The sequence below is a fragment of the Pseudoliparis swirei genome, chromosome 11 (genome assembly GCF_029220125.1).
Source record: "Pseudoliparis swirei isolate HS2019 ecotype Mariana Trench chromosome 11, NWPU_hadal_v1, whole genome shotgun sequence".
NCBI classification, from domain to species: Eukaryota; Metazoa; Chordata; class Actinopteri; order Perciformes; family Liparidae; genus Pseudoliparis; species Pseudoliparis swirei.
Genome location: NC_079398.1, coordinates 2,186,073 through 2,204,952, shown reverse-complemented (window position 1 = coordinate 2,204,952; position 18,880 = coordinate 2,186,073). Strand labels below are relative to the sequence as shown.

At 46.5% G+C, this 18,880-nt stretch overlaps 2 protein-coding genes across 2 annotated transcripts in view; one reads left to right on the top strand and one right to left on the bottom strand.

Moving 5' to 3' along the window:
* The window catches only part of mnat1 (MNAT1 component of CDK activating kinase), a 32,945-nt gene extending 17,452 nt beyond the window's left edge, over window positions 1-15,493 (top strand). The window contains exons 7-8 of the mRNA XM_056427206.1: window positions 3,004-3,125; window positions 15,168-15,493. Of these exons, the coding sequence (XP_056283181.1) occupies window positions 3,004-3,125; window positions 15,168-15,288 (243 nt within the window). The 3' untranslated portion in view covers window positions 15,289-15,493. The remainder of the gene's footprint in view (window positions 1-3,003; window positions 3,126-15,167) is intronic.
* Window positions 15,491-18,829, bottom strand: trmt5 (tRNA methyltransferase 5). Its single transcript, XM_056427196.1, has 4 exons — window positions 18,097-18,829; window positions 17,183-17,307; window positions 16,438-17,077; window positions 15,491-15,777 (listed from the first exon to the last, which is right to left on the bottom strand). The coding sequence occupies exons 1-4, from the start codon at window positions 18,563-18,565 to the stop codon at window positions 15,707-15,709; spliced, it is 1,305 nt and encodes a 434-aa protein (XP_056283171.1). The 5' UTR covers window positions 18,566-18,829; the 3' UTR covers window positions 15,491-15,706.
* Window positions 18,830-18,880: the final 51 nt, after the last annotated feature.

Below are 18,880 nucleotides of genomic sequence, written 5' to 3'. Positions count from 1 at the left end.
TGGGGGGCCAGGAGAGAGCTGATGACCGTGCAGTGTGTGTGTGTAGCACGTGTTCCTGGTGGCATTCTCCGTGGTCACCCAGGAGTTGAGCTGGTGACCACTGAGCTTTTGATCAAGATCGGCATTGTGGACATTGGATAAGACGACTTCTATTATTGAATATCACTTTCTATCTTTAGCAAAATATGAAAGTAAAAATGGTCAAAGCATGGAAGTAGAAGTAATACTTCAAAACATTCGGGTTATTGGCAGTTCATAAAATAAAGAATGTTGCAAAGACAACATCTATACAAATGAGTTTTAAGAAGTTAGTTTAAAAAACTAGGAGCACTCCTGACCCCGTCCGTCTCTTAAAAAGGGATGTGACTCGTATAACCTTTTAAAAATGATTCAACTCCCAGAAATTGAAGCTGGTATGTCTAGATCATAGCAATATAACTCTGTCTGGACCTGAAGTTAAAAGTAGGAGGATCACAATACCAGGAGAAGCAGGACTAGTCTCTCTGGTGCAATTGTGATTTACTCAAATCATCCTCCCCTGTGGTTTTATTAAGATTGATGACCCCCAGAGTTTCATTTTAGTGTCACAAGGGTATTATAAGAGTCTTAAATACCAGTTATACACACACTTTAAAGCACCACGAAGGCACACATGATGTTGTATAGGTAGTAAGGTGGGCCTCTGTGATGTGAAAAGCAGATGTTTGTGTTGGCTCTTTCATCGGTGTTGTTCCAGTGGCCCCATGTCCCTCAGCCATTTCTGCTCTGCTGGGCCTGGCTGGGGGTCCCCTCTCTCTTCCCTTCTGTTGCTTTCTTTCACCGGAACATTTGAAAAACAACATTCACATGCTGTAATTCACACAGGCTTTTAATAGGACATGATGGGTTAATGATTGAAAGCTTCAACAGCATTATTAGGTGGAGGATGGAGCACGTCTGAGACCGCTCTGCGATGGGTGGACTGTCAGGCGGCTCATCTGTTATCAAAGCGGCTTAAGAGTAACACAACACTTTAATTTACACATTTTGGTAAATCTATTCCGAAGAGCAAAGCGTGTTCTTGTGGATGCATGTCTTATGCTGTGTTTGTTCATGATGTGTCTGCCAGTTTTCAAGGTGCCCTTGCACAGGAATGCAACAGACATTTCTCCAGAGTCGGGGGTTGGCTCTGTTCTGTCTGTCGCTCAAAAATCTGATTTATTGCTCTTTAGCTATCGGGAACTCAATTTGCCTCTCTTGCTCTACGTTTTCTTCTTGTGCGTCCCCCTGCACCCCGTCTTCCCAGTGCATCTCTTTGATTGGCGCAGTAGAGGAGTGAAACAGTGCTGAAAGTCTGAAACAAGATGGATGGAGGGACTGCAGGAGTGCAGAAGTGAGGGAGAGTTCCTGGGTTTGGGTCGTTTGGTCTGGGTTTCATTAGCCTGTGGTCGGGCTCCACTGTTGGATGAATGGATGGGACTGTAGAAGGGATCACTGGCACCTTGGGGTTAAAGGTTAAATGAAAGCCATAGAGAAGTGTGTGTCTAGCATTTGTGTTTTAAAGGAACAATCTAACGCATTTAAATAGTGTTTAAAAAGGCTAAAATATTTGATCATCAGTCCATTATTTTATGTTTTTTTTGTTTCTTCTATTTTTTCTTTATTGTAAGTGACCCAACATGATTAAATGCCGCATGTTGGCATCCCTTACAGCCAACGAGCAAGAGTTTAATGTGACTGATTTGATTCATTATATAAAAAAATAATTAATCATGGAACAGATGATAATTATTTTTATAGTTAGTTTTTTCAGAAGCAGTTAAAAGTGTATTCTACCGAAACACTTGTTCTGTTTGGAGTGATGATCTGCCATCTGCATGTATGAACCACCGTTGTATGCAACAGGTTCAGACTCGTCCTGTTGAGGAGGTTGAATCCCATTCTGGGAAACGGGATTGGACGATATGGATAACATCCTGTATCAGTCTGACATTTTATATTGTGATATATCATGATGGAGTATATTTTCTGAAAAAGCAACTAAATAGCTGTTTATGGATAAGACACGTCTACTGGAGTCAGAGTTGATCATCATGTAAAAATAAATCCTGCATTGCTTTAACTCTGTGTGTGTGTGTGTGTGTGTGTGTGTTCGTGGGCCATGTGTGAGGGCAGGCAGTCTGAGGCCGTGGGGCACATGTTATTCGTTTAGTTTGGTTTTCATCAGCTCCCCTCTGTGTTCTGTTGTTTACACTCCCCCACTACTCTTTTCTTTTCTCTCTCCCTTATCTTTTTTTATCTCTCCTTTGTCTGTGAGTTCCTTTGCTTACACTCTAAAATAGTAATTGTTTGTTTAGACATCATCTTTTTAATTCCAGGCTTGTTTCATGAGTCTGGCTCATCTTTTGAGTCTCATTACTTTAATGCTGGAGAAAACAAAGTGGTCTGACGCAGCGTGGAAATTCCCCTTTGATGGCAGAGCCCCAAATCGAACAATTCTACTGTGTCCTCCAAGAAGTATCAAGTTTCTCACTCCATCGCCATGGTCAAGAGCATTAGGAACTGGAGTAGCCCGACTGAAATCTCAACTTTGAGTACTTACGGCTTGAAGGGGTTGATAAAACAGACTACAGTTTTTTCAGCTTGACGCCACAGGTCTAATTGACTGTAAGAGACGCAGCATTTAAATATTTTTGTTGAATAATCTTGAGGATTTGCTTAATTTCATAATAGTCGAGTAGACAACAAAACTAAAGACATACTCCGTCATTGTCCCAGCAGTGCCTGGGGAAAGGGAAAATGTTGTCAGACAAAACTCCTATTGCCAAACCAGTTAGTCAAGAACTGGTGGGAGCTAATGCTGCAGTTTGATTGACATTGTGCCTTTTCAAAATGCTTTTTTCCTGTTTGTGTCATCATAATTGTTTCATAGCTGTAGTTTCCAGGGTTGCACTGCATACTAAACTAAGACAATGGAGACTATTGTCCTGTGTTGAGTGTTGTCTCACTGTGTGTTTTTTCCAGCATCAGACGGTGTCTCTTCAGCCTCCTCCCAAGATAGAGGAAGTTCTGTACCTCTACAAGCCCCTTCAAGTTGTGACATACGGACCCCCGGTGCCTGAGCTGGAGCAGCTGGGCAGACTTGGGTACAAACATATTTACACACTCACACATCGGCTCAGCCAGGGACTGATTTAAGATTATTTTGTACCTTTAGATAAGCAGAGTTTACAAGTTTAATGATAGAATAAAAACAATTAGTCCATAATTTCCTCAAAGGTTCTTTGTAAGTTTAATATAAATAACTATGTATAAAATACTATAAATATAAATGTAATTAGGTGTCAAAAAGGCTGAAAAATAAAGACACTTGATTCCCTTGAAAAAACAGATTTGAGGAATAAGTTCAGCTGACTGCCATGCATGTACTTACAATAGCAGTTAATTGTAATTAATTATTTAAAATTATACCAACTGAATACTGCCTCAATATTCCTTATCTTATGATTTATACCAAATTAAAATGTTCTTTCCAAGGACCAACCAATCAATTTAAAGTTAGTTTTCTATCATTTTCTTTTGGTTTCTGATTAAACTTCAATTCTTCTTCTTATTTTCTATTATTCTGCACATCGCTACCGTCGTGTTTTTTTACGGTTTTTGGTGTCGAGTTAGAGAGCCGCTGGAGTCGATCGGCTTGGAAAGCCTGGCTCGTCTCACTTGACTCTCCTCTGATTAACTGAGAGAGTGAAAGCAAACGAGGAGGAGGGCTGGGAGAGTGAGAGAGGGAGTAACAACCATCTCCCCGCCACAAGCCACCACAGTGCCTCTCTAGGAGAGTCCATTAACACACACAGGAAGTGCTTTCCCCGACGGCCCCTTCGGTCCAATCAATCCACAACGCCATAGGTCCAGTCCTCACCGAATGTAAGCTATCCATCAGACAGCCCAGCACCCGGACATCTGCACTGCAACTGGCTGGCACTGAAGCCTGCCCACACACTGAGAGGGGGCTGCTTTTATAGGGTGACAGGAGCAAAACGGGGTCATGTTCTTTTTGGGCAACCTCTTTGACTTTCAGCCTTGCTTCACCCTGACAATAACCTTCATTTGGCTGAGATGTGCAGATTTGTACATATTGGCAGCATGTTGTGGGTTTTCTAGTTTATTCTTTATTCATTCGACAAAAGCTAATATTGACTTTTCTGGCACAATCACATTTACCTAATTCCCTGTAAAATCACCTTCTTACGGTGAAACTTTTTCCTTCAAGGTTCGTGGGTGAGTTCAAGTAGAATAACGGGTGCTTCTTCACATTATGTATTCAGTGAAGTGCTGAGGTCCTTCTTCTTTTGGCCAGGCTGATCAATATGCAGATGAAACGCAACTCACATTTTTTGCCGCATGCTGGAGCTCAGAGGAGGGAGGAAGAGGAGGGGGTGGCTGGTGTCAGCAGTTCAGGGGTCCAGGAGGACTGATGCTGGATAGAAAGGGCTCTGCCACGGAGATAAATGAGGTTCGGTTCGGTCAGGAACGCCAGTCCCACTGGTGCAGGCCGCAGGCAGCGACACAGTCAGACTCATTCAGACAAACCACAACTCCCAAGATGCAATGTGCCGTTAAGTAAAAGCCAGGCATTGTGCTGACACTTGTGCGCAGTTGGCAGTTTGTGATTCAGCTAAGTTTGAGGTTTTGTGCTCGCAAGCTCAGATGTAGATAGACGATCGCGCTTGCACATACGCATCATACAGCCGGTGTCCCTTAAACCCGCTAAATATTTTGTGTCATACACACTCACTCTCACCCCTGTTATTGCAGTCCCAACATTTTGGCAACAATAAAGGTCGTGTGATGTGGTAGAACTTCGCAAGTGTGTGTGTGCAGTCGAAAGAGAATGCAGACAGCGCCGAGCGGGTGAAGAGTGAGTCCCCAGTGTAAAGCCTTGGACTTCAGCTCCAGTCCTATGACCTGTGAAGGGAATACGCTTGATTGTACGTGGAGATATGGATGTGGATGAGGTGAAAGGGGCTGCGAGGGGGTAGGTACTTATTTTAAAACATGGCTGTTTGTCTTGGTCAAGGCCTACGGTGACAGCAGCACCGCTGGTGATTTGTCTTGGACACAGCCATCAAGAGAGACTGGAGAGTTCGGCTCACACACCCCTTCCCTGGTGGCCCCAGGGCCTCTGGGGCTGGTCTGTTGCACAGGATGTCCAGTCAACACAGGACTCACTGGAGCCGCGTTTTTTTAATTTGTTATATTTCAACTCGTTCTTTTCTTTCACGCCGCTCCTTTGCCTCTGTCACAGTGTCTGTGTCTTTTTCGCCTTGTCCCTTTGCCCCCAAAAGAACCGCAGGAGTGCTGCACGGCTGCCAGGAAAAAGACGGTCCACGCCTCTTTCACTGTCTCTCGCTCTCTGTCAGCTGTACCTGAATAAATATGGACTGAGCTGAGCGCTTCTATTAAAGACAGCTGCCTCAATACTGGCGCAGAGGAAAGGCTGCATGTTCAGGCTACAGGGGCCTCTAGAAGTGTCCATTCAGCTTACACCTCAACATCAACCCCCCTTCACACACACACACACACACACACACACACACACACACACACACACGTAACCAAACGCTCCTGCCCTGATGTGCATAGGTGCATGTGATTTGCCACAGAGGCTAGGACTCCTACCGTGTGAGGTATCTTTAATGACAATACGGTGCTGTCCATCTCACTGACGGGCACAGACCCAGAACCACGCGTGAGCCATGAGGGTTAAGAGTCGGCTATGAATGTAGTATTACAGCCTGTACTCCGAATATACCGCCATGGCTCCTTGCTTTTATGTTGAACAGTAAAACCCTCTAATAAACAAAATCAAAGTGAAGTAAATACGGCTTTGGAGACGCAAACGGAAACACATGATGTTTACGTTTACATGGCTGTGATATGAATCCCAGCAGCCAGAGAGCGAAGCGGGAGCTGTTCTAACTCACGCGGACCCTGCGCCCGCTGACGGACATCATCCAAATGGAAGCCACTTGGATACATCAAAAATATATGCAGCACCAATTCAGTCGCGCCTGCATTATAGTGCGTTTCTGTACATGAGCTCACATAGACGCATGCTGGCGACCTGAAAGAAAAGGTTGCGTCCTGTTTCTAGTTTGTGTGTGTAGATGAGCATCTGGGTCTGAGTTTGCTCTACAAGAATACTATTAAAGCTCTGCGTGGGCGATGAAAGACTGACTGGGATCTTGGACAAGGACAAATCGTATGGGGGGGGAGGGGGGGAAAGAGACATTTGCTGCGGCGCGGTGAAAAATTTGACTCAAACCTCAAGTGCTGACAATGAAAGCCAGCCAGAACAGTTGTTTGTGTTGGCACAGGTCGCCCTGAAATTAGCCCATCTCTTTCTGACAGAGGTTGCTCAATGTGCCGCGCCAAATGCCAGTGTGTATAATATTATGAAGTTGTGCGTCCTCCCCCCCCATACGCATTGCTTTCTATAATTGGTGGAAAAAGTGAGGTTTTCTGTTGGGAGCGCTTGTCAAGCATCCATCTCTCGCCGGTGGGGTGAAGGGGAGCAGCTGAACGAGCAGAGTGTTTAGTCTGGAGCTGTTCTCCTGGGGTACCCTGCTCTGCGGGAGGAAGTCGTCCTCGGAGCACTTTCTCTCACCAAACAGACGATTTGTGACAAGCTGACGGGTTGGACAGCGATGGATGGACTTCCTTGAATTTATTTCTGAATCACAGAGCACAACGAACCGTTTTCTTCCTCTGGAATCTTCCCACAAGCCTTCATTTAATGTAACTCAGTATTTTTATCGACATATGGACATATGTACACTACCGTTCAAAAGTTTGGGGTCATCCAGACAATTTTGTGTCTTCCATGAAAACTCACTTTTATTTATCAAATGAATTGAAAATTAAATAGAAATATAGTCGACATTGACAAGGTTAGAAATAATGATTAATATTTGAAGTCTTAATTTTGTTCTTCAAGCTCAAAGGAAGGCCAGTTGTATAGCTTATATCACCAGCATAACTGTTTTCAGCTGTGCTAACATAATTGCACAAGGGTTTTCTAATCAGACATTAGTCTTCTCAGGCGATTAGCAAACACAATGTACCATTAGAACACTGGAGTGATAGTTGATGGAAATGGGCCTCTATACACCTCTGGAGATATTTCATTAGAAACCAGACACTTCCACCTAGAATAGTCATTTACCACATTAACAATGTATAGTGTGTATTTCTGATTAATGATTTCTTTATTGAAAAAACAGTGCTTTTCTTTGAAAAATAAAGACATTTCTCAGTGACCCCAAACTGTTGAACGGTAGTGTACATACACATGGATACACGGAAGACCCTAATTTACTTGTGTTCACATACAGAGGCCGATTGCGTCTACGTGTGCTTAAAGCACGCCTGCTCACTGTCGTCCTGGTTGGGAGCCAAGGGTTAATGGGTCTCTGAGTGATCCTCTCCTCCTGCCTGTGTTCTTTAGCTTTCCAAGCATCCCTCGGCGTCCGCGTGTTTATGTGAATGGTGTGTATCTGTTAGTTTGTTTGTTTGTGTGTTGGCTTATACTGCATGTTAAGTGCTTTGGTGGGAGGGAGATATCCAGAATAGTCAGTGGTGCCATCACAGCCCTCAGTTCCTGGCATCCGGCTTTGCTAGCCTCTTCCCGCCTGGTTGGCCTGACTCCAGGTCTGAGCTCTTCATCTTTCCAGCTTTGGCCTTGGTGGCCAAGAGCACTACCAGTGACCCTGGATTTGGCTCACAGAGTTAACAGGACTACTAGACATGAGAGCACTCCCGAATCCATGTCTGCCATCACTAAATTGGAGTAAATAAGGTTTAAATACCATACAAGTTATTATTTCCTTCCCCTTGTTTCCGCTTTCTAACTGTGATGAAAGTGCACGTCGGCTATCATATTCTTCTTTTTCATTCAATAAACAGAGAACAGCCTCTCCAGAGGTATTTCTACCGACGGTCATGAATAGCTTTTCTACGTATCCCAGGTTCTCTGATCCCTGCAGGGCGCATATCCATCTGAGCGGACTGACGGGGCTGGAAGTGCTGGGGGGGGGGGCAGGTTCAGAGGTCACTGACCACGGGGGACCTAAGGTTCAGCACTGGAACGTCAGAGTGCCGAGACTGACGGGAGCAGAATGATGGCACCTTGGAGAGACGGGTCTTGTGTTCTTGGTCTCAAGTCGTCGTGCACTCACACACACACACACACACACAGTGTTGATGCTGAAGTTATGAGCTGGAGACTGAGGCGCCGGTTAGCATGACCTCAGATGAGACTCCCTCCAGAGTATTCTGCTTTGATCTGCTTCACTACTATTAATTTCTCAGGGCACATATTTTGCATTCATTCAGCCAAATTAAAATATTCTGTGACGTTGCCAAATGGTCCCATTTATGGGAAACATTGTTCATTTGGCCTTGAATAAGAGAGGGGCTTTTCCTCAAATACTCTGGGGTTGTCACCATAACCAAGAACCGAAGCTGAACTTATCTGAAGAAGTCTGCTATTGTACTTTCTTCCAATAATACACACTCATCGCACATGCCATTGGATTGCGTTACTCGATCCAGCAGAGCCAATAACTATAGACTCCAGTGCAGTCCTTCGCCGGCAATTTAAGTGTTTCCATTGCTTAGATCTAAAAGCTTGAACGCAGCCGCGGGGCTCTCAGATTGAACATTTGCATAACCAAAGGAGAGTGCAAGCACAATGAAACTGGAGGTTCAAGCCCTGCCATTTGACTTGCAAACCTGTCTGTGTCAACACGAGGCTCCATCTTCATTCACGGCATACAGCCACCACCTCGCTTTCATACTCGGCTTCTCGTCCAGTCGGTGCCGACTCTCTTCGTTACTAACTAGATCAGAGACGGCGTGGAGCGTGGCCACTGTCCGACTCTCCAGCAGCCCCCACCCAGGCCATTATCCTGTCCGTCTTGGTAAACAGACCATTAACAGACCGAGCTGGTGGAGGACAGATCACTATTGTTTTCCCTCCCATAGATCTGTGCAAATATTGATCTTCCCTTTAAGTATGCTTCAAAATAAGCACGCGCTGTAGTTGACTGGAGGCTTTTTACTCGTGGCTGAGTCATTTCTGACCCAAAGAGCGGGCGGGAACAGAGGGAACATTACAGTATTACAGAGTGGGAGAGACATTTGCCTTGTGTGTATTCTGGTCATCTGAAAGAGGTCTGCTTTTAGTGTTTTAGTGTTATTGTTCTCCCCTCTGTGGGCTGTGTGCCAGACAGACCAACGGTCTCCTCCCAAGACGACCGGGCCAATGCCTGCGAAGGAGACACCGGCCGACGGGGAACTCCGAGTAAAGTGGCGCTCTTGCCTCGGCGTGTATTTGCGTCGCGGCCGTGAGGCGCCGGTGTTGACCCCGTCACCCAGCGCAGGGTGAGGTGATGTCTCCCGACTATTTTAACGCACACCGATCCGTGTAGAGGTTTGTAAAAACGGTCGCATGCTTTCTAGAGTTGCACGCTTGGATTCTGAGCGCGATGGCGCTCGTGACTCTGTGCACACACAAACGCCAACAGGCCTGCACTCTGGTCTCTCCTGCTCTTCACCCCCGGGGCAAAGGGCCCAGCAACGTACAGGGGGATTAGCGGGCTCATTTTCCCCTCTTAAGAGCTGGGGAAAGAAAACAAACTCCCGACTTGTGGGGCTTGGCTGCAGGGACTTGCCACTCATGGTAGGAGGTACTCCCCCCTCTCCCCCTGCTGTACCTTTCCCTTCCTTTTTGTGTTCCTTCACCCCCCCCCCCCCTTCTTTGCTCTCTTTTCCCATCTTTCTCCCCGATTGAAATCTTCTCGGCCTCTCCTCAGTGCTTGAGGTGCTTCGGTAACGGATACCTGTGGAGGCGACCCACGGGAACACTCTTTTCTTCCTCTCTGTATTGCTGCTCTATTCCCAGAATGTTACATCCAACTATCAATGCTCCTTTGGTGTGTATGTATGGGTGTGCCCTGTGCCAGCAGCCATTCACCGGACAGCATATGCTCTTCCATCGTTTACGGTGCCATTTGGCTTACGATGACACTGATGTCATGTCATTATCCCCCCACCCCCCCTCCTCCCTCTAAGCTCTCCAGGGGGGCAGAGTTATCAAGTAGCAGCTCGGGAGACGAAAGAAAGATGCTCTCTGTATCAAGTGGCTAGCGGGACGTGTGATGCTTCTAGCCCTTTAGGCGTGAGGGCAGTGGCCCAGCCAGCCGGCCAACCTCTACTGCCCCCATCAGGTCAGACCGAGGAGGTGCACGGCCAACGCACGAGAGCCCTGGATGAGTCCAGACAGGTGACACTTGGAGCAGGAAGTGAAGTTTGGGCAAAAGAAGCCCAATGGGCCTTTATCATGGGCCCCCCCACAATGCTATCTGTTCAGACACAAAACAAGTGTACCACTTGGTCTTTATTACCGATGCCAACGAGCTGCCTCCTCGAAGACAGCTCACAGATTGTCAGTCACTCTACATGAGAATGTATTTCTATAAGCGTTAATGTCAAGTGTCACCCAAAGCTTCTGTGGACGCTCTCAACATGCTCTCCCCTTAACTAAGTGTTGGCTACAGCCGCCTCCCTCACCTCGTCTCTTATGGGACTCCGAGAGGCCGACTCAGTCCGTCTATGGTGACGATAAGACACAGGATAACGGATAAGGGTCTATAGGCTTGTGAGGAGGTGATGTAACCGTATTGAGCCCCCCCCCCCCCCCCCCCCCTCAGACGCACTCGCATTCAACTTGAGATAATCGGATGGACAGTGGGTAGGCTGATGGCTGAGGATCTGTCTCACACACTTGCATGTCCCAGAGGAAGCGGCATTCAGTGGAAAAGAGAGTGACCTCTGACCCATGGTGATGAAAGACGTCTGTTGACAGATATAGTATACCTGTGAGAGCCCTCTGTGTTTGGCTTGTCTGCGGGGGTTTTGTTTCTGGAGTGCAGCCTGGACCAATTCACACGTTCCCCACTGGTAGAACCGCGCGGTATCGGTTCGCTGTCGGTACCGATAGAAACGGCGCCGCCCTTAGAAAAACATGTATTCACACGCATGTGAATTGTGTGTACCCACACACATGGAGGCATAAGCACACATCGCACATGCACACAATGCGCTCAGTGTGCCGTGTCTCTCACAGGGGTACATTTTCTCTCGGGGCAGAGTGTAGGAAGGAGGGGCAGATGGGGCAGCAGTGCTGCGAGTGAAACCGGAGCTGCCTGAGGAATGCAGGGGGTGTTTTTGGAGGACTGGAGTGGAGTTTGGGGGGTAAAGGGGGGTTGACTTAAGGGGTAGGATGGGTGATTAGGGGGTGACAGCTGAGTGCTGACCCCTCTATAATGACAAATCATCTGGCAGGTGTGTGGCTCTGTACCCCCCCCCCCCCTGCGCCAGCCCCCTTCATTTCCAGGCCAGGAATCCTCAACCGCTGCCGGAGCAGAGCGCTAAAGGAAGACTTCCGGACATTCGCACTGCCGTCCAGCAGCCTCACGACCGGCCGTCCCTGAGCTTGTCAGCTGCCCTCTTTGTGCACGGAAAACACACACCAGCTCCTCCGCTTTGATAAACACAGCTAATGAGGCTTCAGTCCTTGGGACGGTCTCAGGTAGGGCAGGTTTTATTGTTTTGTTTTTTTTCTTTGTAGATTTTCCTGTCCAGTGTTGATTGAACAGAATACATAGTTTATCTCGCCAACTCAGCATGCCCCGTTTGGGTCACGGCTCACGCTGACGACGAGCTGAATAAAAAAATTTAAAAAGCCTCATCATTAATGAAATAAAAGTAAATGCTGGTCCTGAATCAGTGAGGGTATTGGGAAAGACATCTCCAGGTCAGTGCTGAGAAGGAAAAATGAAAAAGCAGCCGGACTTAAAGATTTCTCTCTGATTCTTTCAGAAAATCCCATTCACAAAGATATCGCCTCACGCTTTGGTTGGAGGAGCTATTTTAGCTCGAGTTTAGCTTCTTTGAACTATGAAGTCTTTACGTATGAACGCAGCCAAACCACAAACGGTGATTCTCCAGCGAGCGCTCCGTCGTCCCGTGCGTCTGCTCTGTGGTTTGTACGTTGATTAATTGTCGTCTTTCTGAAATGACCATTGTAGCATTACGGGCCTCTTTTCTTTTCCATCAAGCCCGGGCTTCCTCAGCTCTTCTTAATCCAACTCAAGCCAACACATGGAGTCTAGACAAGAGGCCCGACGCGGCCCGCGCCTCCGTCTGATATCGGCTGTTTTCCCTCCAGAGTCCCAACATCGCTGCTATTTCCCTGAAGAACCCAAACGCCCTCCGTTCCGCTGCAGCGTCGTCGATCTAAACACAAAGAGAAGCCACACATTCCCAGCTGGAAATCCAGCAGAACCCCACCGGAACATTTTGCCACTTATCTTTTCACTTTGAATTAGAGATGCGGCTGCATGGCGTTTTCCAGTCAGCCGGAGTGGGGAATACTTTCAGGGACCCGTCAGGAAAATCTCTGACCGTTATTAGCATTAGCAGGAGACCTTGCCCAGGTATTCAGACCCAAGTGGAAAAATGCTGTTGGCCAATTTGGCTCTGAACAGTTTTGATCCACATGGTTTTTGAAAGAAATGAGTTTACAGCAGATGCTATGGGTAGTCTGAAAAACACTGCACGCTCTTTATCACCTATTATTCTTTTAATAATTACAAATAAATCTAAATTTGACACTCATGCCGAGATGTTCGACTGAGGAAGAAATCTTGCAAAACATACATCACTCTTTTGAGTGTGTATGCGAATAGAAAACTCCTGTGATATTCCCTTGTGGCAATTGCAGTCTGACACGCACACTGTCATACTGTGTCATTCAGTTGTCTTGATCACCTGCACTCGTCTTTTCCCACTCCCCCCCCCAAGCGACATAATGGGCCAGTCCAAAGTGACCCATATTTACCCAATAATACGAAGCTTTGAAAAGACCCATATCGAGTTGCAGCTAATGCTCCAGTGGGGCCCGGAGAGTGAAAGATGTTACCGGCCGACACGGCTTGGGTTTCACGGCCCCGCGAACAAAAGGCAGTCCAGTCCTCAGAGAGAGAGAGAGAGAGAAGGGATTGGGGGGGCGGGGGCGTGAAGACTGAGTGCTCACTGAAACGGTAGCGTCGGAGGGTCTTGAAGCGTCTGTTTCAGAGCGGTATAGTTTGTGTGTGTTGCATCGTGTTTTATGGTGGAAGGCCGCGTAGAGCGTCTCCCTGTTTTTGGAGGCAAGTGTGCTGCACTTTTTTTAAAATGCATTTCATGTCGTCGCACGTATTCGGTGTCGTCGGTCCCCTCTCAATGTTTCAGCTCCGTCAATTTACAGTCATGTGAAAAGAGTCGAGTTTATCCTTCAGCTTCCGCCGCAGCCGGCCGTCTGTGCGGACGCGTACAGACGGCGGCGGGCCGCTACAGGAAGATGCGGATACGGCCGGCGAGTTAATGGAGCAGAACTGAACTAACCTCTGGTGTTAGGGGTGAGCAGAGGGCAGACGGGGTTGGTTTAAGGGAAGAGGGTTTGTGATGATGATACCCAAAGGTGATTTCACCTCATATCCTCCCTCCTCTTTCTACTCTCCACCCCTCCACCTACACCACTCCCTTCCTCCCCCCTCTCCTTCATGTTCTCTTTTTGCTCTCTCTCTCTCTCCCCCTCTCTCCTTCTCTCCCTCTCTCCTTAGGGGCAGGCAGGTATAAAGTTACACAGAGCTCTCAGCTTTCTTGGAAGGAATGACCACATGAGTAGCTTGGGGATTAGATTAGCAGGAAGAGCAGATTTATCCGGGCTGTAAATAGCCCACTTTTTTCACCATTAAAAAGGCCCAGTACAATATAATCAATAGATAGCACTCATCTGATGCAGGAAGCCATATGAGAAGACCTCCCTCAAGTGCTCTGAAGGACAGGCTACAGCAGCTTGGGCCTAATGAAGTTATTATTAATCACTGGGCCTCCTGTTTTGAACTTGTGTGTTGTTTCTCTAGTGGGTGATGAGTGGCCTTTGTGTGCGAGGCCTGATTGACATCTCCTGCTGCCCTTAACTCTCCCTTTCACCGTCGATTGTAAGACGAGGCGAGGTCATCTCGCGCGAACGTTGGACTTTCGATGCGTTTGTGCCACAGGCGTGCTCGCGAATATGTTTTCAGCTTTTATTTTCCGTGAAGGATTTATTGTGAGGAAAGCAGCAATCGTAAAACACCATGGCTAAATATGATCTATTGAGCGTGTAGTCTCACCAACGCCTTTTCTCTCCCTGTCCATCACACACACACACACACACAGGTGTTATGTTACTCTGTAAAGCAGCTAGAATGGGCACAGAAATCACACAGGGCTGTCTGTGCTCTTGATTCCCGTTTCTCTTTGAAGTTCCTCCGGCTCACAGGAACTTGGGCCACAAAGCCAGACTCGTGTGAGGGCTTTAGCCCTCTCTGCCAGGATTCTGATTTCTCCAGGGTGGGAGGTGTAGGGGGAGACCGTATTGACAGGCAAGGCTACGTGTTGTCTCAGTTGCTCGAGGACTTTGCTTTTTTAGCTTTGTAGTCAAGATGCTACGAGAGAGCAGCACAGAACATGTGTGCAGGTTTCTCCCCGATTGACGGCACGAAACAGTGGAGGAAGGATTAGAGTGGGTGGGACACAGGTCATTCCCCCCTACACACACACACACCCCTCATAAGTAGAGGGACATCTATCGCTGTGGGGACAAGTTGTGGAGACTAAATTAACAGCTTGACTGTTTTTCTGTCTGTGAATGAATGTAAAAATAAACACTGACTTTTGGCTTTTCTTAAGAACCCCAAAAAGGGGCTTTGGCAGGACACATCTGTAAGCACTTAAAAAATAAAAGACACCCATAATACTTTAATAGAGCCATGTTGGAGAGGCTTTTAGGCACAAGGTGATCCAGTGTTAGTGTATGGGTACGTCTGTCTTCGTTGATCTCATCAAAGAGCCAAAGGGTCGCGGAGAGCCAGAAAAAATAACGTCAAGTGTGGATTTAATGAAGAATAAACTTACACTCAAGTTACACTTACAGGAACTACTTTTTGAAAGCGGCTCTCGGGGCTGCCAGTCAGTCACAATGTTTACAAAATACCTCACTGCTTGTTACTGACCAGGGCTCTCTGTGTTCTCAGGTATCTGAACCACGTGCGGGCCGCCATGCCTCAGGACACAGCTGGAGGATACACCTCAGCGTTGGCGTGTCATCGAGCGATTCAGGATGCGTTCAGTGGGCTGTTCCCTCTGAAGCGCTGAGCACATGCAGAGCTCCACCAGCCACTGGTTAGAAATGTGACTAAAAAGGACAATAAAAGCCACACCGCTACCACCATGGGGAGAGGGCAACAGCTGCTGTGGTAGATGGTGCCATGACAGGTTTTTCCATCAAGGTGTATATTACTTTTTTATATTTTGTCTTAATTTTATATTTAAATAAATCACAATGAACACTGAAAAGCTCCATCATTTTTGTTATTTATTTAAAAGGTGAAACAATTTAAGATATATGACCAAGCTCTGAATAATAGTAGTTCTAATGCATTCTAGTTCGAACAAAGAAGTCGTGATTCATTATGAAAGGATGCAATGTCTATTCCAAAAACCTCTTAAACTCAGTTTGTGGAAAAAATCAAAATACAAATTCTCAACTCAAATGTTCCATTGTAGTGGTTCATTATGATGACGGCGTTGGACCTGTCGCTTCTTCACACTTCTGTTTCTTTGGAGCTGGTTCTGCTGAAGGCTCTGGAGGAACAAAATATGTTTAATTTAATGGGGTCAAACTTTACTTTCCACAATTTAAAACAATAGTCTTTGGCCCATCTGCCAGTACATTAAGACATGCAAATACAGCGACGGCTTGACTACTCTTACGGTACGGCTGCAAATAAAAGATTACTGATTTTATGTAAATCAGAAACAGGTTTATTTATATATTATAGCAGGGATTCACATAAAAAGAAATCCTCTTCGCATTCTGATAGTAAAATATCCAAAAGGTGTATATCTTCAGATTACTTTTATGCAAGTTTTTTTTTTTTAATCTCACATTTGAGATGATGAAAACGGATAATTCTGCCATTTTTGCTTGAAAATGTACTAAAACGTTGTCGATCGAGTTTGTTTCAGCTCTTTCTAAAGTAATGAGATATACTAAACTACAATTAGGCAGTCTGATTAAACTTGCATTTATAATTACTGAGCAACCCTATTGTCTTATAGGATACGTTATTTTCTTATACATAGTATGCTTTACTAAAGTTTAGCCTCTTGTACTTGGAGAACTGGAGATGTGAAGTTTCTTCTGTAATTATGTTTCCAGAGAGGTCCCACCGGCTTCTGTTGTTTCTCTGTAGTTATTACATTATTATTAAATGACTCACTGTTTCATGGATTAACCCTCACCTGTCTGTTCCTGATCCCCGCTGAAGAGGACCTCTTTCGGGACTGTGAAACTCACACACATCATATCTTTGTTGGGTGCTACATTACGCACAAAATGCACAGAACATCGGTCCTTCAGGGGGAACCCGAGGCTGTGGGAAGCCCTCTCCGCCACATCCGCCTCAGGGTTCTCATCTTTCGAGAAGCCGTAGCAGTGCACTGTGGGTAGGTTCTCCGCACAGGAAGACTCCTGGTGCAATAGGCCCTTGAATGCATCCAGGAAGTCCAGAGCCAAGGCGGGGAGGTTCATCACGACGTGAACCCCGGCGCTTCCCTTGAGCAGCGCGGGAAGCTCCTGCTTCACGGGCCCCCGGATGAACGCTCTGCCGTCCAGGTTGAAGGTTCTGACTTTCTTCTCCACCTTGTTGAGTTTGCAGTTGTGCTGCAGCCATCGGTGGGACTCCGGGTTGAGATCGTTGGCCAAGACGTTTGCGCCCGAGCGGGCGGCCGGGATGGCGAAAGGTCCGACGCCGGCGAACACATCGAACACGGCGTCGCCGCGTTTCACGAGCTGCACCACGCGCTGGTGCTCGGTGCTCAGCCGGGGATTCCAGTACACATGAGCAAAATCAAACTCGTACGTCACCCCGTTTTCTTTCACCTGCAGCACGGAACGAGATTGAATCAAAGTCAACGATGCGACGACATCTCAGGATTTAAGGACATTTTTGAATTGATTAAGATGACTTTTTCTGATTGAACCTACTTTCGCGACCATGTTCTCCTCTCCAGCTAGCATCTCCATCTTGAAGTTGCGGTAGGTGGAGTCAATCATGTTTGTCTTATTGACCACACAGGTGACACCGGGGTTTTTGTCCATGATGACTTGACCTACGATGGGAGCAGACACAAAGCAATGAATATGACTTCCTCACTCTTTTCTTTGTTAAACCATGGGCCTTTAAGTTAGCTAACGATCAGAAACTTACACATTTATATGAATTTAAGAAGAAAACTAAAAGCAAATCTTAGAACTTGACATGCAATGTGTAAAATGTTTTCTGAGAACATTTATTTAAGTGTTGATCCTTCTGGAAACATATCGACGTTTCTTCCTCTTGAGAATTGATTGCTCACGTGACCGTAAGTTACAGCTGACATTATTTGCCAATTTAAGGGACCTGATTAAAGCAAAGCAATGTGCTTTAAACTTATATTGAGGCACTAAAATATGTGCTTGACACTTGACTTGCTGAACATCTATGACATGTATTTTCCACAGTAATAATTTTGAGAAACACTAACAAATACCCGACTCACTCACTGCTATGTGGACCAGTTTAAAGATTAATTAAAAACTCAATAAATGAGGGGATTAACAACAAATGCAGAGGTTTCCAATGACTAGAATGTGTTGATCAATATGAGAAGGATGTGAATTCCACGCTATTGTTAATCACATTTCAACCCGACTGAAGAGCTGTGGGGGAGTTTGGAGCAACGTCTTAAGACGGCGCTCTCCTCAAAAGCAAATTGAAGAACTATTTTCTGGAAGATAAACTTCCAGAGACTTGTACACAAGGAGCCAAAAGAACCTGTTACAGGCTTTCCTTTTTAATCTGTCACACATCTCATTTTACTCTAATTTGAGCTGAAATCCTTGTAACATCCACTTCTCACCTATGAGGTTCTTGTATGGCAGCTGGTGGTCCCTCAGGTTGATGTGTGCAATGTGTCCCACCCGGCTGAACCCAGAGGTCACGTCCTGACCCTGAGGGAGCACAGCCTCCAGCACTTCTTCACTCTTCAGGTTGTGATAGGTGAGTCGCAGCTCGTAGTTCTGCAGCTCTTCAGCGACACCGAATGACCTCAGAGCCTCGGCTTCAGCTGCACTGAAGGAGCTCGGAGAGGACAACCTGTGGGGGTCCAACAGGACTAAACGAAAGTCACTACTCTCCTCTTTATCTTGCACCACTCTGGGCACCCCTGGGCGCTGGATGGTCGCCTTCTTCAGGCTCTTGACCACCTTGTTTAAGACCCCAGTGGGTACCCGTAGCGCTGGGACAGTAATCGTCTGTGTGAAGGCCTCTATGTCCAGAGAGGTCATGCCCCGGACCTCCGGAGGGGCCCGGTATAGCTTGTGCTCCATGATGGGTTCAGGAGCAAAGCCGGAACAAACGGAGGCTGCAGAGCAGAAGCTGCGGTGCGCGGCGGCAGCTTTTCGGTTTCCTTTAATTGGTATCGACGCAAAGACTCTAAAGACGAGCCTAAAAACAAAAACGTTGCGGTTATAAAGCAGCGCACATTGTTATCATAACAGTAAACTGAGTGTCATATTTAACAAAACGAAGCAACTCTGGTCAAATATAGGTTATTGTGCTATTATTTTCAAGAGAATCCACATTCAGAGCTCACCTCAACATCCTTCACTCCAGCGGGCACGCTTGAACGGTGTCATCGGGGG